This window comes from Charadrius vociferus, unplaced genomic scaffold, assembly GCF_000708025.1.
Source record: "Charadrius vociferus isolate BGI_N301 unplaced genomic scaffold, ASM70802v2 scaffold758, whole genome shotgun sequence".
NCBI lineage: Eukaryota > Metazoa > Chordata > Aves > Charadriiformes > Charadriidae > Charadrius > Charadrius vociferus.
In genome coordinates, this window is record NW_009649934.1 from 2,338,949 (window position 1) to 2,358,656 (window position 19,708).

At 41.2% G+C, this 19,708-nt stretch overlaps 1 protein-coding gene across 1 annotated transcript in view; it reads left to right on the plus strand.

The window, feature by feature from the left end:
* Positions 1-1,043: 1,043 nt before the first annotated feature.
* Positions 1,044-19,708, plus strand: part of MAPKAPK3 (mitogen-activated protein kinase-activated protein kinase 3) — a 48,109-nt gene continuing 29,444 nt past the window's right edge. The window contains exon 1 of the mRNA XM_009891258.1: positions 1,044-1,268. Coding sequence (XP_009889560.1) covers positions 1,044-1,268 — 225 coding nt within the window. The remainder of the gene's footprint in view (positions 1,269-19,708) is intronic.

A 19,708-nucleotide genomic window follows, 5' to 3' on the forward strand; every position in this document is an offset into this window, starting at 1 on the left:
CGCGCCGCCACAGGCAGGTAACCGTCCTCCGGTGGGGCCGGGCCCGGCGGTGGAACCCACCGCTGCCGCCCCGGTGGTTCTCTTTCTTCCTCTCCCCCTCCCCTCCCTTCCGCCCTTGCTGTGGGCGCCGTGGGGCGCGCCTCGCCTCACTTCACCTCAGCTCACCTCAGGGTTTTCCCGCCTCGGGGCTTTCCCGCCCTCCGCCCGGGGGGCTGAGGGAGCCGCTCTCTCGGGCCCGGCAGCCCCACCCGCGTGAGGGGCTTCGCCTGCTCGTGGCTCAGCCGTGTTGACGGGGCCGGGAGGAGGCCCTGGCAGCGGCACCTCCCGCGGGGCTGTGCTCCTCAGAGGCCCTCCGGTCCCCGGCGGGGTCAGGCAGCTCCCTGGCTTTGGGAGCCACGCCATTGCATTTCCGCGTACCCGAGTTTTTGGGTGGTTCGATGGTCCTGTGAGTAACGCCACACCCGCCCCTCGCTCTGCGGTCCGGGGCAATTTGGTAAGTGCCAGCCCAGCATCAGGTCCCATGCCTGCCCAGGCATTGCCCCTCTGGGGTTTAATCCAAGTATTCGTGGCTCTGTCGCATCACTTGGAGCATCGGGGCGAGGCAGGGGACCATTGCGGAGATTCCTACACAAAGCGTTGAGGCAGCCTGTCCCATCAGCACAAAACCTGTTGATGCAGGTTTATAAACTCCTCGAAGCAGAGGCCATCTCTGTTGTACAGAGCTTAACTGAGTACGACTTTAGTCCACGACTCAGCGCAGGCCCTTGTGGTAAAAGCAGTAATTTATAACTTCGGACTGACAGCTGTGTGTATTGGAACTGGGGTGACTGATCTGTAATGCTAAACAAAGTGTGCTTTCCTGAGGTGTGAGGGTTAGTTCACATCAATTGCTAACGCTTATTTACATCTTTACTCAGGACTAAATGGCGAGCAAATGGACTGTTTGAAGCACTGGGTTTGATCGCCTAAGAGGAGGGATTCTGCTGAGGATACCCCACGGGGAATCTGTTGGGTATCTCTGCCATCTCAGACTCTTCCCTGATATGGAACAAAATGAAGGTGAACAGGAATCCCAGCCAGAGAGTCACGTGGATGGCAAGAGCAGCGTGAAATCCTTGCCTGGGGGAGCAGCCCATGTCAAACTAGAGATAAAAAAACACGCAGTTACAGATGACTACAAACTCTCCAAACGGGTGCTAGGGTTAGGAATCAATGGCAAAGTACTGGAGTGTTTCAACAAGGAGACAGGCCAGAAATGTGCTTTGAAGGTATGCAGGCTATTTCTTTTTTACCTTATTTATGGTTTGGAGGTCAGAGTTCGCTTCCAAAGCCCTGTAAAAGCTACTTGTTCTGTTGCCTACATTTCACAGAGTGCTGCATGAAGAATTTGAATATGTGGAGATGTTTGCTATTACTTGCAACATCGTAGTCCAAACTTGACTCTTTTCCAGAATATTCTGCATGAGTTTCCAGAAGAATGTTATCAGCTGTGAAATTCTCATGTTCATATTTAAAAGACAAAAAAGCGGGGGAGAGAACAGTGTCTTGGTGTGTTCTGTGAGAAAGCTTGCTAGATTTTGAATGAACATATTATGCAATACTTGGGGAGGAAACTATTTTGGATCTTGTGCAAAGAAATAGGCCTAAACTGGGAAGTATTTAAATATTCATTCGTCTTCAGACTTTCCTCGCTTTGAAGACTTTTCTTAATGGGCATTTCTAGTTGTTTACTCACTTATTCTCATCTTTATTTTTGCAATTCAATTACAGAAGGGTATTACCTGGAAAAGCACTGATTACACTAGTATTGGCAAGTAAGTTTAGTAGATATTTATGGTGATAAGTACCACTTAAATAAATAGAGCAATAACCATTCATTAGAGAACATAAAGCTTACCTGCCTTTTGCTCTGCAGCTTTTAAACTTGAAGATTTCCCTGATGCTTTTAAACCACATAGTTAGAAAAAAGCAGCTCAAATGAGAACGAGGGTGGTTCTGTATGGTAAGGCTGAAAACCAGCTAAAGTAATTGTCATGAGAATTACTTAAGAATGTTACTGAGTCCTTAATGGTGTTAATCTGATTGGTTGGGATGTCTAGAAGGCTTTCAGGTACCCTTTCTTTCCTTAAACCTCGCAAACCTCGCACTCCGTGTTTGCTGACAGCAGGACAGATCTGCTGGTGGTCAGCTGGAAGGTCTGCCAAGGTCTGGGAATGGTCTTACCAAGCTAGAACTGCTATCCCCAGCAAAGCCTCTGCACTTTGATAAAACAGACTGGAAATATCTGGTGGCTTTGTGTATTAAAAAGATTTTTAATAGAAGAACTAGAAAAGCTTACAATACAATAACATGCTGATTAATTCACGTTTCCAACACTCTCATTTTCTTTATCACACTCTTTTTTGTATTAGCTTCACGTAGCTGACTCACAGAAGTTTAGCATGGGGAAACTGAAGGCTTTGGCAAACAGACTGGAAGTACTGGGATTTTGCACTTGCATAGGGGAGTGTCCTGTTTTTACAACTCTGAGGTGATCCATTAATCAGATTCTTCTGAAGTGCTATCAACATTAATTGCTATACTTAGCACACTGTGATGAAGGATAATAGTTAATACAGAAGCTGTTCTGCTGTTTCTGAAGAGTTCAGCAGTTCTGTTGCCACTTGTATACCATTCATACTTCAAAGGTTTTGCAGTCATCAGGGCTGAAAGCATTTTAAAATAGAAGTTACCATTCCAGAGCACAATCCAGTGGCAACGAGTGTGTTCCAGAGCAAATTCTGTAGCTCTGGAATCAAATAGGAAATACATTCCTATGGATACTAGCATCTGTAGAATATTTTTTAATTCAGTGCTCAGAGTTGGGGAAGGGGAGAAGAGAGGTAAACTTGCTGTGCTCTGACAGAATGTCCTCTGCCTGATGGGGAGCAGGAACCTATAGTAGATCCTCTAATACCAGTTTCTGTTGAGCACTGATTGAGTTGGCTCATTTTTTCAGAACTTTTAAAATACATTAAGGACCAAAGCACCATCCCCCTTCCCAAACTGGAGTTCTGACAGTAATGGTTAATATATCACTGAAATTATGTTATATATGTGTTTGTCATCCTCCTCCCGCCCTTCCCTCCCCCAGCTGTGGATTGTATGCAGTTTTCTTCTGAAAGGGACAGAAATATTAAGATGTTTATGAGTTCTCTAGGGAGTTTAAATGGCAGACAATAGTTTGCTGCTTGCGTGTATGTATTTCTCATGGTTATGAGTTTAAGTGCTGAATAAAAAGTTAAATATGCAATTAAGTAAAACTGCCAGCAGCCCAGAGAGAATCCACTATTCTCTCCAAAGACGGTCTAATGAGAAGATTACCCAACAAGGAAGGATAAAAACTGCACTCGGTTAATTGGCAAGAATAGAAGGATCTTTTCCTAGCCCTGAAGATATTTGCAAGGATGAAAATACTCAGAGGAAGTTTTTCTGTTGTTTCTCATCAAACCTGAACTGGGCCATGCAAGTCCCAGACCTGCTCCATATGAGACTTCATAGCGAACCATCCAGTCAAACAGTTATGGAAAAGGGACAAGTAACTTAGAAAAAAAAATAATGTTCAGGAACAGCTTCAGTGCAGAATTCTCTGTGTAGGGACAATAGGGCTGTTTCTGCCTTGCCACTGCTCGTACTTCCTAGGTGTGATAGTGAGGTTATCATTCACTTGCAGGAATAGAAAGTGGAGGCTGATGAAGCTGTCACAGGAAAAAATCCAAAACTGATCTGATAGGTAAAGAGAAATGTAAAGATTCAATTCCAAGTTGAACAGGAAAAAAGGGATGATTGATGCTGGATTCTTTTATCTGGAGGTTGCTTGTGCAGTATCTATTGAGATCTATGTATATTTGTGGACAAATACTTCAGGTGTGAGTGTGCTCACTCTAACCTACTCCTGGGAAAAGTAAAACATCACTCCTGCTGCTAAAGAAAAAGCATAATAGTCTGTTCCCCTTCACACCAAACTTGCCCATTAAAGCAGCTTCTGACTTGGCAGATGGCACTGCTTTCTGCCTGCAGGTTTTCTTTTATATGGGAACAAAGCCAGCACAGCCAGGATCTGGATAGAAATTACTCAATGGGAGGAATTTTAACTGAGGTACTCAAGAGGAAAGGGCTCGAACAGGCAGAAACATTCATCCCCAGAGCCATGTGTCAGTCAAGCCCTTCATACTGTAATTGGGAGGTCCCTGTTGTCTTCTTTAGTCTGTGTCCATAATTGGAACTAGTTAGAATTTCACCAATCATTTTAGAGTGGGAAAACACAAGCCGTCCTCTCGGAGATACTGCAGGGCTTTGGTTATTTTCTGAAAGTATTATGTGGCTTAGTTTACTCTGCTTGGCATTGTGATTTGCTACACGCTTTTACAATGTGCTGTCAGCTTTGTTTCTGTTAGATTGAAATGCCACACGCATTGCTGTCCTGCTCCAGAAAGTCTAATCTGGTTACTCACTTAGACATATAATGACATTTTGGCTGAACAGCACTGTTTCCAAACAGTGAGAATGTGGGGATTTAGAAAAGTAGAAGCACAAACAAAACTGCTGTGCAGGACTGTGGCCTTCTAGAAGGCAACTATGTTTTGGTCTCCCTCTCCCTTGCAAATAGAAAACCTTCTCAGATCTCTTTCCATAGTTGATCCAGAAATAGCAGTCAAGTGAAGTCTAGTCACTCTTCTATTTTTGTCTCTTCTTTGCCAGCCTGCCCCCTTCTGTTCACTTTACCTTTGGGGGCTAAAATGTAACCTCCATTCCTTTAACACTGTCATCAGCCTGAGTGTCCTCTGCTGGTTTTCACACTCCTCCCTGGTTTTAGGGAGAGGAGGAGACCAAAATAGCTGACTACCTGTGAGGATAATTGTGAACTCCTGGGACTTGCCTCCCATTAAAAAAAACCCCAACGTACAGTCCCTCGTTCTTTCTTTCTTTTCCCCTCACCAATTCTTCTTTCTTTTTGGCACAAATTTCTGCTAAGTGATGTCAAAATAATATTTCAGTGCATTTGATGGCCTAATTTATTTTTGTGAAAGATGGTAGAAAGGGCACAGACAGAGCTGGGATCAAGAAAAGCGAGCTAGAGAGCGTTCTGCTGGGGTATTGGGACTTCTCTGTATCTGCAGCTTCAGGATTTTGGTGGATGTTTCAGATGTAAAAACAGTGTTACATGTCGTTGGCATACTGTTCACCTTCAGTAAACGGATGTTGCTCCTTTCCAGGAGAAGAAAAGGAAGGCATAGCAGCAAAACAAAGGCCCTTTGAACTTCAGGAAAACAAAGTACATTGGTTATGAGTGTATTGGTAGTTTTGATACGAAAACTCTCCAGAATAACAGCATAGCAGTTGTAAAGTACTTCTCCTCTAAGCACCACGCATATGCACCGTATACTGCTGCTGCCTTCCAGTCGTCTGAGACTTCTAGCTTAAGGTGCAGTATATATGAATGGACCTGCTAGTTCGCAGGTCTTATCCTCTGGAATAAATAGCAAGTAAAACCATGACCTGCCTCATGGAAAAAATCCTGTGCTGCTAAGTGCCAACAATACCGTGTACGTGGCTTGCTGATTTGAAGACAAATGGGTGAAGCCCAAATGTTAAATAAAGTGAAAAGCAAACACAAAAATGAACAGGCTCCTTGCCTTTTAGATTTAAGGAACTTCTGGTGAATGATATAAATGATAATCTTGGAGTAGGAGGCTCTACTGTTATCCGGAAGAGTATTAGCATAACTTTGTGCTCAGAAGGAAGGAAAGCAGGTAATGGAGAAAGAAGTTTTGCAAAAAAAAAAAAAAAAAATCCGCACATGAGACTATATAGAAAATGTTGTTCTGCTTTCTGAAGTGGAGTCGCTGTGGAAAAAGATAGTCATTCTGCATCACCTTAATTTCATTTAGTCTTGAGCTACATTTCTGCCTCTCACTCAATTTTAATGTTTCTTATTACGTTAAGTAATAAGACATCATGTAAGCTAATTGCTGAATAGTCTGTTTTCAGTTAGTATACCCTGAAGTCAGGTTGTGATTGCTCACAAATGGGAGACTGTACAGTCCAAAGTATTTGTTTTGCAAGTTATCTAAATAGCTGGTACTTGTAAAATACCCTGTTTATTGCCTGAAATAAGATGATGATCAAGGAAGAGAATGCAGCAGTGGAGAATGTAATACATACAGTGAAAATGTAGGTTATTTTAGGTTGATGATTGATTGTAGAATAGGAAATGTGAATAAGCTTCTTGGATGCTATAGATTGCATTTTTAGAAGAGAAGACAATTCTGCCAGATCAGGAATGAAACATTTCAACGTTTGTAGACTAAGGAAGAATAATGTTGTACTAAGGTAGTACTGTGGTGGGAATTCAGGGGAACCAAGTGGTTAGGTTTTCTGCAGGATGAAGGAGCTCTTGCTTTTCTGGAGTGATGTATGTTTCAGGAGGAAAATAGCACTTTCTAGTGAAGTATTCTGTAGTTCCCTCTTACCTCCCGTGTTTCCTGCAGCCTATTTATACTGGTTTATCTCATGCTACAGTAAATTGAGTGTCAGTAACACAGCTGAGTATGAGTAATAAACTCCAGGAACTATGTGTTGTAGATCAAAGCCAGATACAGCATAGAATGAATATGAGTTCAGAAAAGTTCTAGTTAAATGGCAGCCCCCAGTGTATGGAGGAGTACCTAAAATATGGATAGCATGAGACTGGTCCTTGAGTTTTATCCTTCAGTGCCAATCTTGGTAAGTATTACGTAAATATGCATCAAATACCTAAAATAACATTCAGTCGATTAAAAAGTGGGTCGTTTCTACTGCTACAAGAATTGTTTTTAAACCAGTGAGTCATTCAGGACCTGAGTCTTTCAGCACTTGGTACGTATTTGGGCCAGAATGGCACCTTCCAGAGTGTGAGTTGGACTAGTTAATTTTAAAAATGTGGACTTTATGAATTTACTTTGAAGATCTGACATTCTTGACTGGTCTTCTCATTAGTTGAAATACAGCAAATAATTAAAAAAAAAAAAAGGGCTTGGTCTGAAATAATAAAACCATGTGTAGTAAATTCTTACTAGGTTCAATGGCAGTTCAGTAAGCCTATAAAGTGCAAACAGAAAGGCAAATACTATAAACCATTAAGTCATTTTGAAAAAACAAAACTATGTTGATGCAACTTTGCACCTTCTGTGTTCTCTTCCAGTCTCCTAGCAAGCTGGCCCAAGTTTTACCCTGACTTGTGTAGCAGCGAAGCTTGGGAAGATCAAGCTGCGTTCCCCTGTCTTCACCCCAGTTCAAAGATCTGAGAAAGTATTATAGCTACATGTCTTATTTCACCTGCGAGGAAGGTGTTTAAAGGGAGAGCACGTGTGCATATTTGTCAGACATGACTTATCACTTGACACCCTCTTTGAACTAGAAGACCCTTCTTTTTGTCTCTCCCTCCTCCCTTCAGAGTCTAAATCCTCCTATTCCATTTAACTAAAGTAAAACCTCACTGGTTCATGCTAGCTGGGAGTCTCATTACAGGTAACTGGATTTTGCAAATCAGCTTTAGTGCAAGGGAACGATAAGCAAGAATTTTAAAGTTCATTTACAAGACAGGTGGGCTTCAGGCTCATTTACTTGTAATACCATCTAGAGAGATGGCCAAACTGGAAAAACCTGATAACATCTTTTATAATTTGGGAAGAATCAAGGCCACACCTGAATGTCACAGCTCACATGCATCTTTTTTTCCATAGTTTATTTTTCTCTGTCTGTGGTAGCACCCTGTGTTAGAGCAGCGTGGTCTGAGAATAAATGACTTCTCATGATAGCTTGCTGCCAGTTAAGTCTCAGGAGAAAAAAGAGATTATCTTCATGCTGTGGTAAATTCATGGGAAGCATAGAGAAGGAAGATGTCACTGTCATTGGGAGCAAGAGCCAATGTAAATTTGAGAAAGTTAATAGATTAATCACTTGCATATAAAGACTGTTTTGTGTTAATCTCTTAACTGTATACAGTGATTTTTTTTCTAAAGAAAAGAAGATACAATCATTGATTTATTTACATAATCATATGCAGCATTTTGCATCCATAAGTGGTTTTGCAGTTACTCTGTGCTTGACCCTGAGAAGTTCCCGTTTCTCGTACGATGTACATATGTTTCCTTGTGATGGAATTTTTCCACGTTAAATATGTCTTTAGAATGCCAGACTTCAGGATCATGTGTAATATTCTAATAGCAACGGTACAGCTGTCTGCATAGCTATCCTCTTTTCTTTGAGTACAGTGGAGTTGTTTGAACTTTTTGCATTGTGGCTCTTATACTGCAAGAAGACGTGGTGACATTCATGAAAAGGAAAGTGGCAGAGATGTGGCCGGTGTTGGAGGTGGAGTGGATGACCTGTTTACTTAATTGTAAAACTGTGAGAACTCCTTTCCATCATCGCCAGTGAAAGCTGGTGGTGCAGTCCGTCTGGATTAGAGTGTATAAACTGCGTGGATTGTGGTATTTTGCACAGACTTCCTAAGTACTTAAGATGATTCAAAGCTCCGTAAATGAGATTAAGCTATAACACTCCAGCATTTTAATACCTCGGGAGCGAAGGGGGAGAGAATTCTTGCTCAGCATGTAAATCACCCGTGGCCTCCTACTTCCTGAATCTGTGTAATAGATGGTGTTTTGCACTGAAGCTTTCATTGTCAGTTTTAAGAGAATAAGCAAATACTACATTTGTGTAAAATTAATCTTTCCTCCAGAAAAGTTTGCTTGCTGAACTTACTTAGAAACCCTCAAACAAGCCACCCTGAATATGCCATCTTTATGTGTAATTTCAGATGTTCTGGCTAAGCAGCCAATCATTAAACTTGCGCCGTTCACAGATCTCAAGTCTTGCCAGTTCAAGCTCTGGCTCCTCGCCATGGGCTTTTTCCCAGGATTTTTTTTTTTTTTTTCTTGAATACTCTTAAGTATGCTGGCGCTCCAGGTAACAGGCCCTAAGGCAGCTCCTGGGATCTGAGTCAGCTAGAGCTGAGGACAGATTTATTAAGCCCATTGTAAGGGACTCAGAAAAACTCTTTTTGTTTGTTTGTTTCGTTTTTTGGACGGCACTTCTAAAATACATAAACCGTTTGGTAATGGCAGGGTGTGGAGTGACTCATGCTCTTCATCCACTGAACTTTCTGGTGTGGTGAAATTTTAGCTGGGGCGAGGAGTTTGCCTAGGTGTGAATCAGCTGTAAGCCTTATGAAAGCATTTGAGTAGTGATTTGTAACTGCAGTTGGTTTCTATTATACTGTGAGGTGGATTTGGTCTTTGTTTTTGTTTTCAAAGGAGAGCAGTTAAAAACTGGATAGGGAGCAGTCGCCTCGCACACCTGCGTTCTGCGTGGATCTCCTGGGTACTCCTTCGCATCAAATCCACCATATATTTCAGGGATGAAGAGTTCTTAAAATCCCGTTTGTAGTGCCGCAAGGCCTGGCGTTTGGAACTGCCATCGCTGCCAGTGTTCTCCTCGCCTGTAGCTCTAACGATGAGAAATACTATCCTTTACTGGCTTCATTTTTAACGGAAATTGTATTTATTTATTTTCCTTGTAAAGGATTAATTTCTCTCAGGGCCTTATTCCATTTTCCCACATGTTGCTTTTAGTCAATGTGGCTTTGTCAAAAGCAGTCTGGTTTCCACAGCAACGGAGTTGTTAACACCAAAGATGTCAGTGCTCGAAGGTAGGGAGGGGAGCGGGCTGCGTTTTCTGGCTCAGCTGCCTCGCCACGCTAGAGGCCCTTGCTGCAGCCACGCTACAGTACAACGTCTCCATTGTCTTTGTGAAGAGTAAAAGCCTTTCATTTTCTTCTACTCTTCCCTTTCCAATCAATTTACAGTCAAAATTTGACACTTGGGAGGGTGACGGCGCTTGATGGTTCCTTGATGCTTAGAAGCTTCCTGTGCTTTCAAAGGCCTCAGTTCCGAAGGGCGCTGCTCTGTCGTCTGCTTTTTAAAGAGTTTTTCTTCGAACAAAATAGCACTTGCATACATGCATAACCTGTAGCAGCGAGTTTGTGATAAAGGAGAGCAGAGCACTATTCTTTTTGACCCATGTTCAGTGTCTGCTTATGAACAATAACGTGAAAAATGATCAGTCCTTTTACCTTTCCCAGTAATGTGAAACCTGCTCCAATTAAACCTCCTTGGATGGGTTTTCTGAGCCACCCCATCCCCTTAGGGTGGGAGCTAAGCCTCGCTCCTGTTGACCTTGGAAAATTGCATTGTTTAAAAGTATTTTCTAATGCATAGTTAAGCTGTGAAATCCATTGCCTCAGGAGCTGAGTGGTACCGATGCTGTGAAGATCTCGAGAGAAAAAAGTGCTTCTCTGAGTATTGCAAATGTAAAGAAACCCTCCCCGTAGTTGCAATATACTGCACAAATTTGGCTGTGGTCTTCTAGATCCTGTTGTTACAACTTATCATTACAAAACTGTCAGAGTAAGTATGACCCTTGGAGCAGGCATCTTACTGCTTGTCTTGCAGGAAGTGTATTGCTGCTGCAGGTGTAAAATACCCTCCTGTCCAAGGGGAGGTAGAGCTGCGGTCTCCGCTTTGCAGGTGGCTGTAGCTCTGGGTAATGCCCATCACTTGCATAATAGTTTCATGTGAGGGTGTGTCTTCCTGGGCAAGTTGTTCTTGTCTAAACTAGGGTGTAAACGTTAAGTGAAATAGATTTTTCACAATGGCTATTCATATTTAGATCCTTTTTTTTTTTTTTCTCCTTCTTGTAAAGGGCAGGGCAGGAAAACACTTTTACCAGACTTGGCCTATGGAAGCGCAAACAGTATAATGTTGCTGAAACTTCCTTTCAGGTGCTTGCTGCTGGGTTGGTTTTTTTTATGTTTAATAGAAATTATGGTAAAAAGCAACTGCTTTTTTCTTTAACTGATGGTTAAAACCAGAAGTTGAAACTTTAGAGAAATGGGAAGTTAATGCTTTAAACTGGCTCAAATACGTGATGAAATCATGTACCCAAATGTGGATATGATTTTAATTCATTTTTTGGATGCCTATTAATGACTTTTAAAGACTAAGCTTTTTGTCTGCAACTTAGAATAGAATCGCAACCTGCTTTTGATAGCTGGTTGTATTCTTTCTGTTTATTTCTGTCACTGGCTCTGCATTGGCGTTTGTGGGACACAAGTCATTCTTAAAAAGGGCAAAATCTCTGGAAGGCTGTTTCTTGTCTACTGGATCGGGTGTTTTGCCACATTTATCAGATTTAGTTGTGTGGTTTTTCAGTAGATTTTCTTTATGTTTGGAAACCAGCAAAGTAGCATCTCATAGGATTTCCACCACCAGAGTGCAGGGAAGCAGACTGACCAAGTGAGAGTAGTGGATGAGGAAATGTCAATTAATTTAGAAGCAGTCTCAAGTCTGGTGGATCGGTATCAAGTGGAATTTTCCGCCAGGCTCTCTGCTCTGTAATAGCTTTTTCCTGTTGCTGAGATGCTGTGATTAAAGGCCTCTTGAAGGCAGAGGGAGTGTGAGAGTGACTTTTCGTTCCAGTTGCGTTTCAGAAACCCTGATTGCAAGGCACGCCTTTATTTTGGCAGGTGGGTGTGACTGCCTTGACTTGGGATGGGGCTATGTGCCTGTTACTGTTGAAAAATGGGACATGACACTCAAGATCTACAAAATCTAACCTCTTACTGCAGTAGGGAGGAGGAGAAAACAGCGATGCACATTATTGATAAAAGACATTATACAAGAGCAATTAATTCTGAGTCTTTCCCACCTCTCTGCTGTCTGAATCACTGCTGTGGAGGTGTGAGGGAGGGTGAATGACTGCAATGTTGTGTGTTTGTGCACAAAAGCCAAGTCTCACAGGGGAAATATGGAGAAAGTTCTCACAAGTGTTGGTTCAATAAAACATCCAACACAGCAATAATAATTTTTTGTTAAATCAAAATACCCTAAACTGGTTCTTGGTATCTGTGACAGTTATGATTTTTGGCAATATGAGCTAATAACTGTGCAGGACTGTTTAATTTAAAAACTAAAGCAGGAGTCTGCTTGCATCCTACAAGCAAAGGAGCATGTTTCACAGGAGGGCAGTTTCGGAGAAGGAGAATGGTTTGAGCTTGGAGCCTGCATAGAGTGAGTGTGAGAAAGGGCTCTGTGGCAGTCCTCTAAGAATAGGATCGGAAAGCATCCGTGACACTGGTGAATGTGCAGTTTCACACATGTCATCTTTCACATCTATCCCAAGCATCAAAGGTCGCAAGGAGATTGGTATTCTAAACTGGAACATCTGAGCCCATTCAGTGTGCTGTGACTTTGTATTGTATGCTGAACTACCGTTTTCTAACACAAGTCATCAGTGTTCCAAATATGATTTCTTCATCTCTGTTTCTTGTGGATGCTCTATCTGGGCAGACCAAAACGGTCACTTCTGTCTTTTTACATTGATGTACTGACCCGCATTTGAGCAAGTTAAACAGGGACGGCTTGGTAGGGGAAGGTATTGTTAATATCACTACCAGTCACCAACTTCTCTTGCGCACAACACACTACCTACATCACCAAGGAACCTTGCACTGTTTTATATTAAAAATGAATAACACTAATGTGTTCCATCTTCATTTGGTTTCCCGCTGCGTAGGGGATTACTGGTAGACAACTGCATGTCATTACTCCCTACTTTATACGCACAAGAGCATTAAATGCTCTTTGGTTGAGATTAGCACTGTTAATATAGTATTAATATGAATCAAGGTTCTGTGGTTTATGATTGCTTCTTATTACCCAAAGGTTCCTCACCACCTCTGAAGGACGATATCTTTCAAAGCTCCCTTGTACATCAGGCTTTTTTGTAAAAGAGTTCACCGGAGTAGAGCTCCCTCAATTCCAACTGCTTAACTTGAAACAATTCAAAGGAGGAATGACTTTTCTAATGTGGTGACCCTACTGAGAAATCAGGCTGCATTGAGTTGTCTTAAGCTGTCCGTTCAAGCCTTCAAATAGTACTTAAACTTTAATTAGAAAATAAATTAACTTTAATCAAGATAATTCACACTTTCATACCATATTTAATCTAAATCTGCAAGTTATTAATCTAAATACTTTATGCCTTTGGACTCTAGTCAATCTTTACATTCCTATGCACAGTTTGTTGCATGATCATACAGAAATCTTGGCTAATGTTTTGCATTTACGTAGTGTGATTGGTGTCCCTGCTGCAAAACTCATGGGGATTTTCTTTTCTATTTGCTTTTCACAAATGGGTTAATTAAATCTATAAAGTATTTTCCTAAACAAAGAAACAGACTCCTATGCAGATTCTGAACTGTGTGTTAGTGTGTATTGGTCACTAATTACCGCCACTGAGACATCAGGGCAATGGTCTCTTTTCCAGTTCAGTATGACTGATTACCGTTAATGGTTTGTATCTGACTGCTTGTTTTGTAAGGAATATTTCTAGGGAGCCCAAAATCAGTATTCCTGGGACCTCTGACATCTTCCTCCATGCTTGGGAGAACTTAATCTGCAAATACTTGTGGTTTTGTGCTTTCAGTCAGGTTATTCCATGCTTGTTAGCATTTTTCTTCTGTGTAATCAGGGCAGAAGTTGATTCCCTTCTCTTCCACCCCCACTTTTTTCTGCTGTTCATTCTCTGGAAGGATTACATTTTAACTGCTAAATGTCAGTAAATGTCAATTTTTTCCTTCCACCCCAAAACTTCCATTTTATTATTAAAAGTTATATGAGGGGAAAGTAATCTGTGAAACATCACTCTTCACAATTTTTCCCTTTTTCTTCTTTCAAATCCATTTAGTATTCAATAAATAGAAACTGTACTTCCAATGTGTGATTAAATTTGCTCTTAATCTTTTCTCAAACTACTAAATTTGGAGTTTTCAGTATCTAATGTTTTCATTTAATAAGGCATACAATCAAGAAGAAAAAAGTAAAATTGCTTTAATAAAACAAGTATTTGCATTTGAACTTTTTCTGAGGCCAGGTAAAAGTGTATTTCCTCGCTGCTCTGCTTGTTCTTTACAGTTAATATGCTCCCCATTTAGTTTTTAATAATTCTTAATTTTTTTTTTTACTAGTTATATAGAAATACGAGCTCTGATATATTATTTGCATGTCTTATGTTTTCTGAAATCATAGATCTCCTTAGATCAAAACAAAATACATTGTTTTCCCCTTTTTGCATGTTTGTATATATCTTTATTTGAGCACATGAGAGCGAAAACTTATATTCTTTAGGAAAAAGGGAGCAAATAAACATTAATTACTGGGAACTGTAGCCCATTAGAGGCTTGTTAGTAACCACAAATATATAACAAAATCAAACTTGCAGGATGAGTAACTAAACCAAAAATGTTAGATTCCTTTCTGCCTTTTTTTTCTGTTGGAGTTTGGCTTGACTTAGGAATTCAGTTTTGGTGTTATTTGTTTTCTCACCGACAGTGAAAATAGAAGTCAGTAAGCATTGCCATTTTCAGGAAATACTCAGGCTTCCATGCATAATATAAATCAAGGATAGAGGAAAAATTAGTCTCAAAATAGATGGCATGCTACTTCTGCAGTTCAACACAACTTCCAGGGTGGCATATCCCCTGCCACCTCCCAGATGGCCTCTCTGGTGAGGTGACCCTGGTACAAGGGCGGGAGCAGGTAGGCTGGTAGGGGTGAGAGGGGATGATGACCCCACAGATGATAAAGATGTGCCCAACTCTAGCCCTTAGCGTGAGGGCTGTAACCTGAAATTGAATGCAGCTACCAAAGACTGTAGTCTCCCGTAACCTGAAGTTGCAGCATCTCGTTCTGTGCTAGCAGTAACGATTTATATAGTGTCTGTAGCTTGCTGATTGAAAACACGAGCCAACTGTCAGCACTGCCTTCCAGGAAGCTTGGCTGCTCCAAGAGCTGCTTCTACGTGTTGTACATCAGCCTGCTTCCCCTTTCGTGCTGTTGCTGTTGAAGTGGGGTCTCCCTGCGGGAGCAAGAGACATAAGTATTATAAAAAACCCAGAATGGAATTGGCCAAATGCTTTCGGACTTCTTTTGCTTATGTTTATTTAAAATTCTGTTCTATTCTTAAAATGTGATTTGTTGTTAATTGACCCAAAAGTAAGTAAGCGTGAAATAAGTATCTTCTGACTTCACCCATTTTATTGTCAGTTTGAAATGGGAGAATAGGAGGCAGCAAATTACTTATCCATAGACTTTGTACAACAAAGAAATAAGGGATGCAAATGATCTAGTGTTGTCCAGTGGAACTGAGGAAAATAAAAATGACTAATAAGTATACTGGATTTGAAAGACATAGAGATAATGACCATTGCTGAAAGAAGAGAGCAACCTGATAAATGAGTCTAAGAATTATTGATTTTATGATTATAATTAAAATAAACCAAAATCGGAGGTAGAAAATTACATATTTTTTTTAAAAGCAACGTAGTGGCACAATTTTGTGTAATGTAACGGTGCAATAAAGATAATGCCTAGTTTTGATTATTGAATTGAGCAGGCATTAATAAAATTAAAAGTCCTTTCTGCAAGTTTTTGGCTCTTTACTACACCTAGTCTTCCTAGAAAAATGAAGCTGAATTTGAACAAAGCAAATGATGAAGTTACAGTAAAAGATGCTGAGGGCTGTGTTAGGTTGTTGCTTCCTCTGTTTTTGTAAATGATTTTCAAGTAGAAGTGAAAGGTACAGAATAATAACAGAGTAAAGTAATCGATATGATGTTACAAAATCAAAACAAAGTGGAAGACACGTAGGTCTCCAGAAGATGGGAGAATTAGGCAGAAGTAAAATACTGAGAATGATGCAGACTGATACTCGAGTACAAATTTATTCCTTTGGGGGATTAACTAACAACAGCACAGCAGCATATAAAAAGTTAAAGAACTTTCTGTGCAGCTGCACTTGGAGGCACTCAGTTATATTTGGTGCATCAGGGTTCATCTGATTCGCTACAATAGTGCTGGTGTCGGAACTACTTAATGTGTGGACGGAACTACTATCTGCACCCTGCAAATTTCAGCATCGTGACAGATACCGCCTATCAAGAAAGACGGGGAAACATCAACTATCTGAATTGTTCCAAGAGTAGATCGTTCTGGATAATGGGTGTTTGCAAGGGTGAGCAATGATAAAAGCTGAATATATATGGTTTGAAGACAGCATCAGGAAAAGGCATCTCAGATAAGATTCTGATTACTTTTCTGATGTAATTAGCTTCTCAGGCGGTATCTGAGTTAATTGTGGAAAGAAACAAAAATAACTGCCAAAGTCATTGTCCTTGCTCAGGCAAAATATCTGTTAAGTTAAGAGAGCAGTTTATCTTGGTGAAGACGTCAGGACTGTGACTAATGTGATAAATCTTGTGTAAAAAGAAAAAATAGATGTCAGGAAAAATGATGATACTGTGAGGTCAATGCTGTGAGTGCTCTTACCAGGGAACTCTACTGCGCCTCTGGAAAGACGCAGAATTGGGCTGGACAAAGCACTCACCTGTAGGCAGGACTCATAGCTTAGCTTCTTGGTGGGATTGCCATGATCTATGTGGCCTCTCTTGTCTTAACACTATTTTTGCAAGAGTTGTTTTGACAGAAATTTTTCAACCATTTCCAGTAATAAGACCAGAGGAAAAAAATGTTTTGCCTACAAAAAATACAAATTAGGTTTCTAGTGATTTGCCTGTTACTTGGATTTGAAGTTTATTGAGGGGTGAATTTTATTCTAGGAGTGTCTTACTCTTAAAATTATCCCAAGTTCAGCTAAATTCTAAATCTTTAATGGTCAGTAGAGATGTGTTCAGTTTAACAGTTGACTTTCCCAAAGGTGCCTTTGCACTGGGCGTGCCGCAGACTACAGCGAAGCAGGTATTTTCCAGGGATTGAGTCCCTGTGCTACTGAAAGCTGTCCCAGCTCTGGACACAGGTACTGAGAAAAGCCATCTCTACTTTGGCCTTTGACCCTCCCACTGTCTCCAAAAGCACAGAGGAGCAGAGATGTGCTGGGTACTGGCAGAGAGAATAGGGAGCAGAGAAACTGGGGCCTGGAGGTGGTAGAGAATGAGATTTGCTGAGGAGGCATTGCTGAAGGAGCAGTCAGGACAGCCTGGACGCGGAGACGGGAGCAGTAGATGATGGGTGGGGAGCAGAGGGTCAAGGCTGAGTTTGGATGAGGAGTCCCGACAGGGTGTCAAGGGGCGGAGATTTGTGAGGGGGGAGAAAAGTGGCTGGAGTCTGGGATTTGGAGGTAGAGAAACAGACCACAGGAACCAAGGAAGAGCTGGCCGAGTAAGGGCTCTAGTTTCAAGGGGTGGGAAAAGAGCTTGTTGGGTGATGAGTCTTGGTAGGAGAGGATGGTGGGGTTAAGGCAAGGGGTCAGAGATGGAGATGGGACCAGCAGGAGGGTTGGGTGTGGAGGTTTGGGTTTTGGTTTGGGTTTTTTTTGGAAGATAAATAGAAAGCTGCCTAGCATATTGCTCACCCCTCCAGGCAGGACTGCATCCCAGAATCTCCTAGTTTCCTGCTTTCTCTCCAGTCATCAAGTAGCTGTAAAACTCATTGGTATAAAATGTTTTACACCCTCTTGTTTATCCACAGTTGTTATATTCTATGTTATTGTCATTAGCTACTTTTTTATCTAACTGGCTGAGGTCTGTGCAGTAGAGGTGAGCTTTAGCCCTGCAGAAAAGTCATGAGGGCTATCAGTATGAAGATGCGCAAGGGGTTTTGTTATTTCCAGGGTCATTTTGCTGTTGCTAAAAAGAAACAAAACCACACCAAATAACCTAGGCAATCTCTCTCACATACACACAAAATTCCTTCCTAAAGTAGCAGTTTTGGGTTGGGAAACCAAGCATTCAGATGTAGTAAGTGGCAGGACCCCTGCTATGTATATACTTTGACTGCCTTGCACACAGTTTTCTACCATACTTCAGCCTTTTTCAGTGCACAGACAAAATTATTAGATTGCTAAATGATTGGTTTCAATAGCTAGTTTCATTGTCATTGTTCAGCATATGGACGAGACTTCTTTACTTCAGGTTATTCTAGACCTACTCTGAAAACAAATGTTTTCATTTCCTCCTGGTTGTGCTTTGTGGTGTTTTCACTGTACTGCCTGGATCACTGTTGTTTTCACAACATTGCTTTAAGGTAAGTTTATGATGTCCCTACTTCACATACGGGGAACAGAGAAATAGGGTAGACTTCTAAGAGTAAAAGTATCCACTGAATTTTGGGAGCTCCATTTGAAATATGTGGGAAGAGGGTGGCTTGGTTTTTGGATTTCCCCCGCTGCCCCTGCTTTAACTTGAGCCAAGCTTTTTAGACCCAAGCTCTGTTACAGCTGGGAGTGCCCAGGACTTTTGCAAATGAGACCGCAGTTCAGGCTTGTAAGAAATGAGGTATAGGCAATTAGTGACTACCAGTTTGGCTCGGTTGACTTCCTGAGACATTGCATAAGACATCAGAAGGGGACAAGAGTAGAATCCAGATTTTTGAGAGTAGCATTTGGCTGTGGTAACCACAAGACCCTTCTTTCTTGTATTACATTTTTTAGTTTCTACATAAAACGGAGAGGATGTGGGAGAGGCTACAGATAGCAGTTCCTGTCACTGCGTCCTGACTTGCAGGTGGTACCCTGTCTATTGTAAGGTTGAAGTTGAAGAGGGAGGAATAGTGTATAATAGTACTGTGTTTAATACATACGTACAAAGGAAGCAGTATTTGGGTTACTCAAGACCTTTAATCCTGGAATTCACTAATGTTAGAAGGTCTAAAAGGGCAATTTTAATCATATTATGAAATCTGTATTTTGTTTTTGTTAATTATCATGGAGGTCTGTTGATAGCAAGAACAAGGGAGACTAATGGTTCTTTTCTCATCTGCAACATTTTATTTATTATGTATTTTTTGAGTGGGTATTAAATGGTTCAGAGAAAACAATTTAGAGAAACAACAGAATGATGAAATTACTAAGTTATGCCGTATGAACAGAATGTATATTATCAGGATTTATTACAGCCTCTGTCATATCTGTGTTGGAGATTCTCAAACAATTTGTGTGGAAAGCACCCCATTGCCGTCCATGAGGAAAGCGACATCCAGAGACAGTTTTTGTTCCAAAAGAAGTCTGTGACCTAAAAAAGGATCTGAGATTCCTGAGTCCAGTCTCTTAAGGGCAAGAGCACAGCCGCTTGACCATGCCATAGCAGTTCATATAGGCAACAAGCGTATGTAAATTATTCTGTCACGGTGTAATCTCACAGGCACTTTCCAGGGCTAGGAGCTGCAGAAAACTTACAGTCTGTGCAACATGTGAAGATTATATCGCAACAGCTCTCAATAAACAATTCTCAGAAATTCATCTGCTGGTAGGGTTGTTTTAACTTCTGCTATCAATCACTTCCAATAAATTGTCACTATTCTTCCTCTTTCACCGAAGCCTTTTCAGTGAAAACTCCAACTTGGGCTTTGCCTGCTTTACTGCTGTGTTTTTGGGGGTTTGTTTGTTGGTTGGTTGGTTTTGGGTGGGTTTTTTTGGTCAGGATTATACAAAGAGGATCCATCTTTCATTTCTTTTTCTTCAATTTGTTTTACAAAAGTTACCTCATTTGCCAAGACTGCATCAGAACTTCAGGCTTTTGAACTGCCGTGCAGTTTCTTTTCCAGGTACTTCT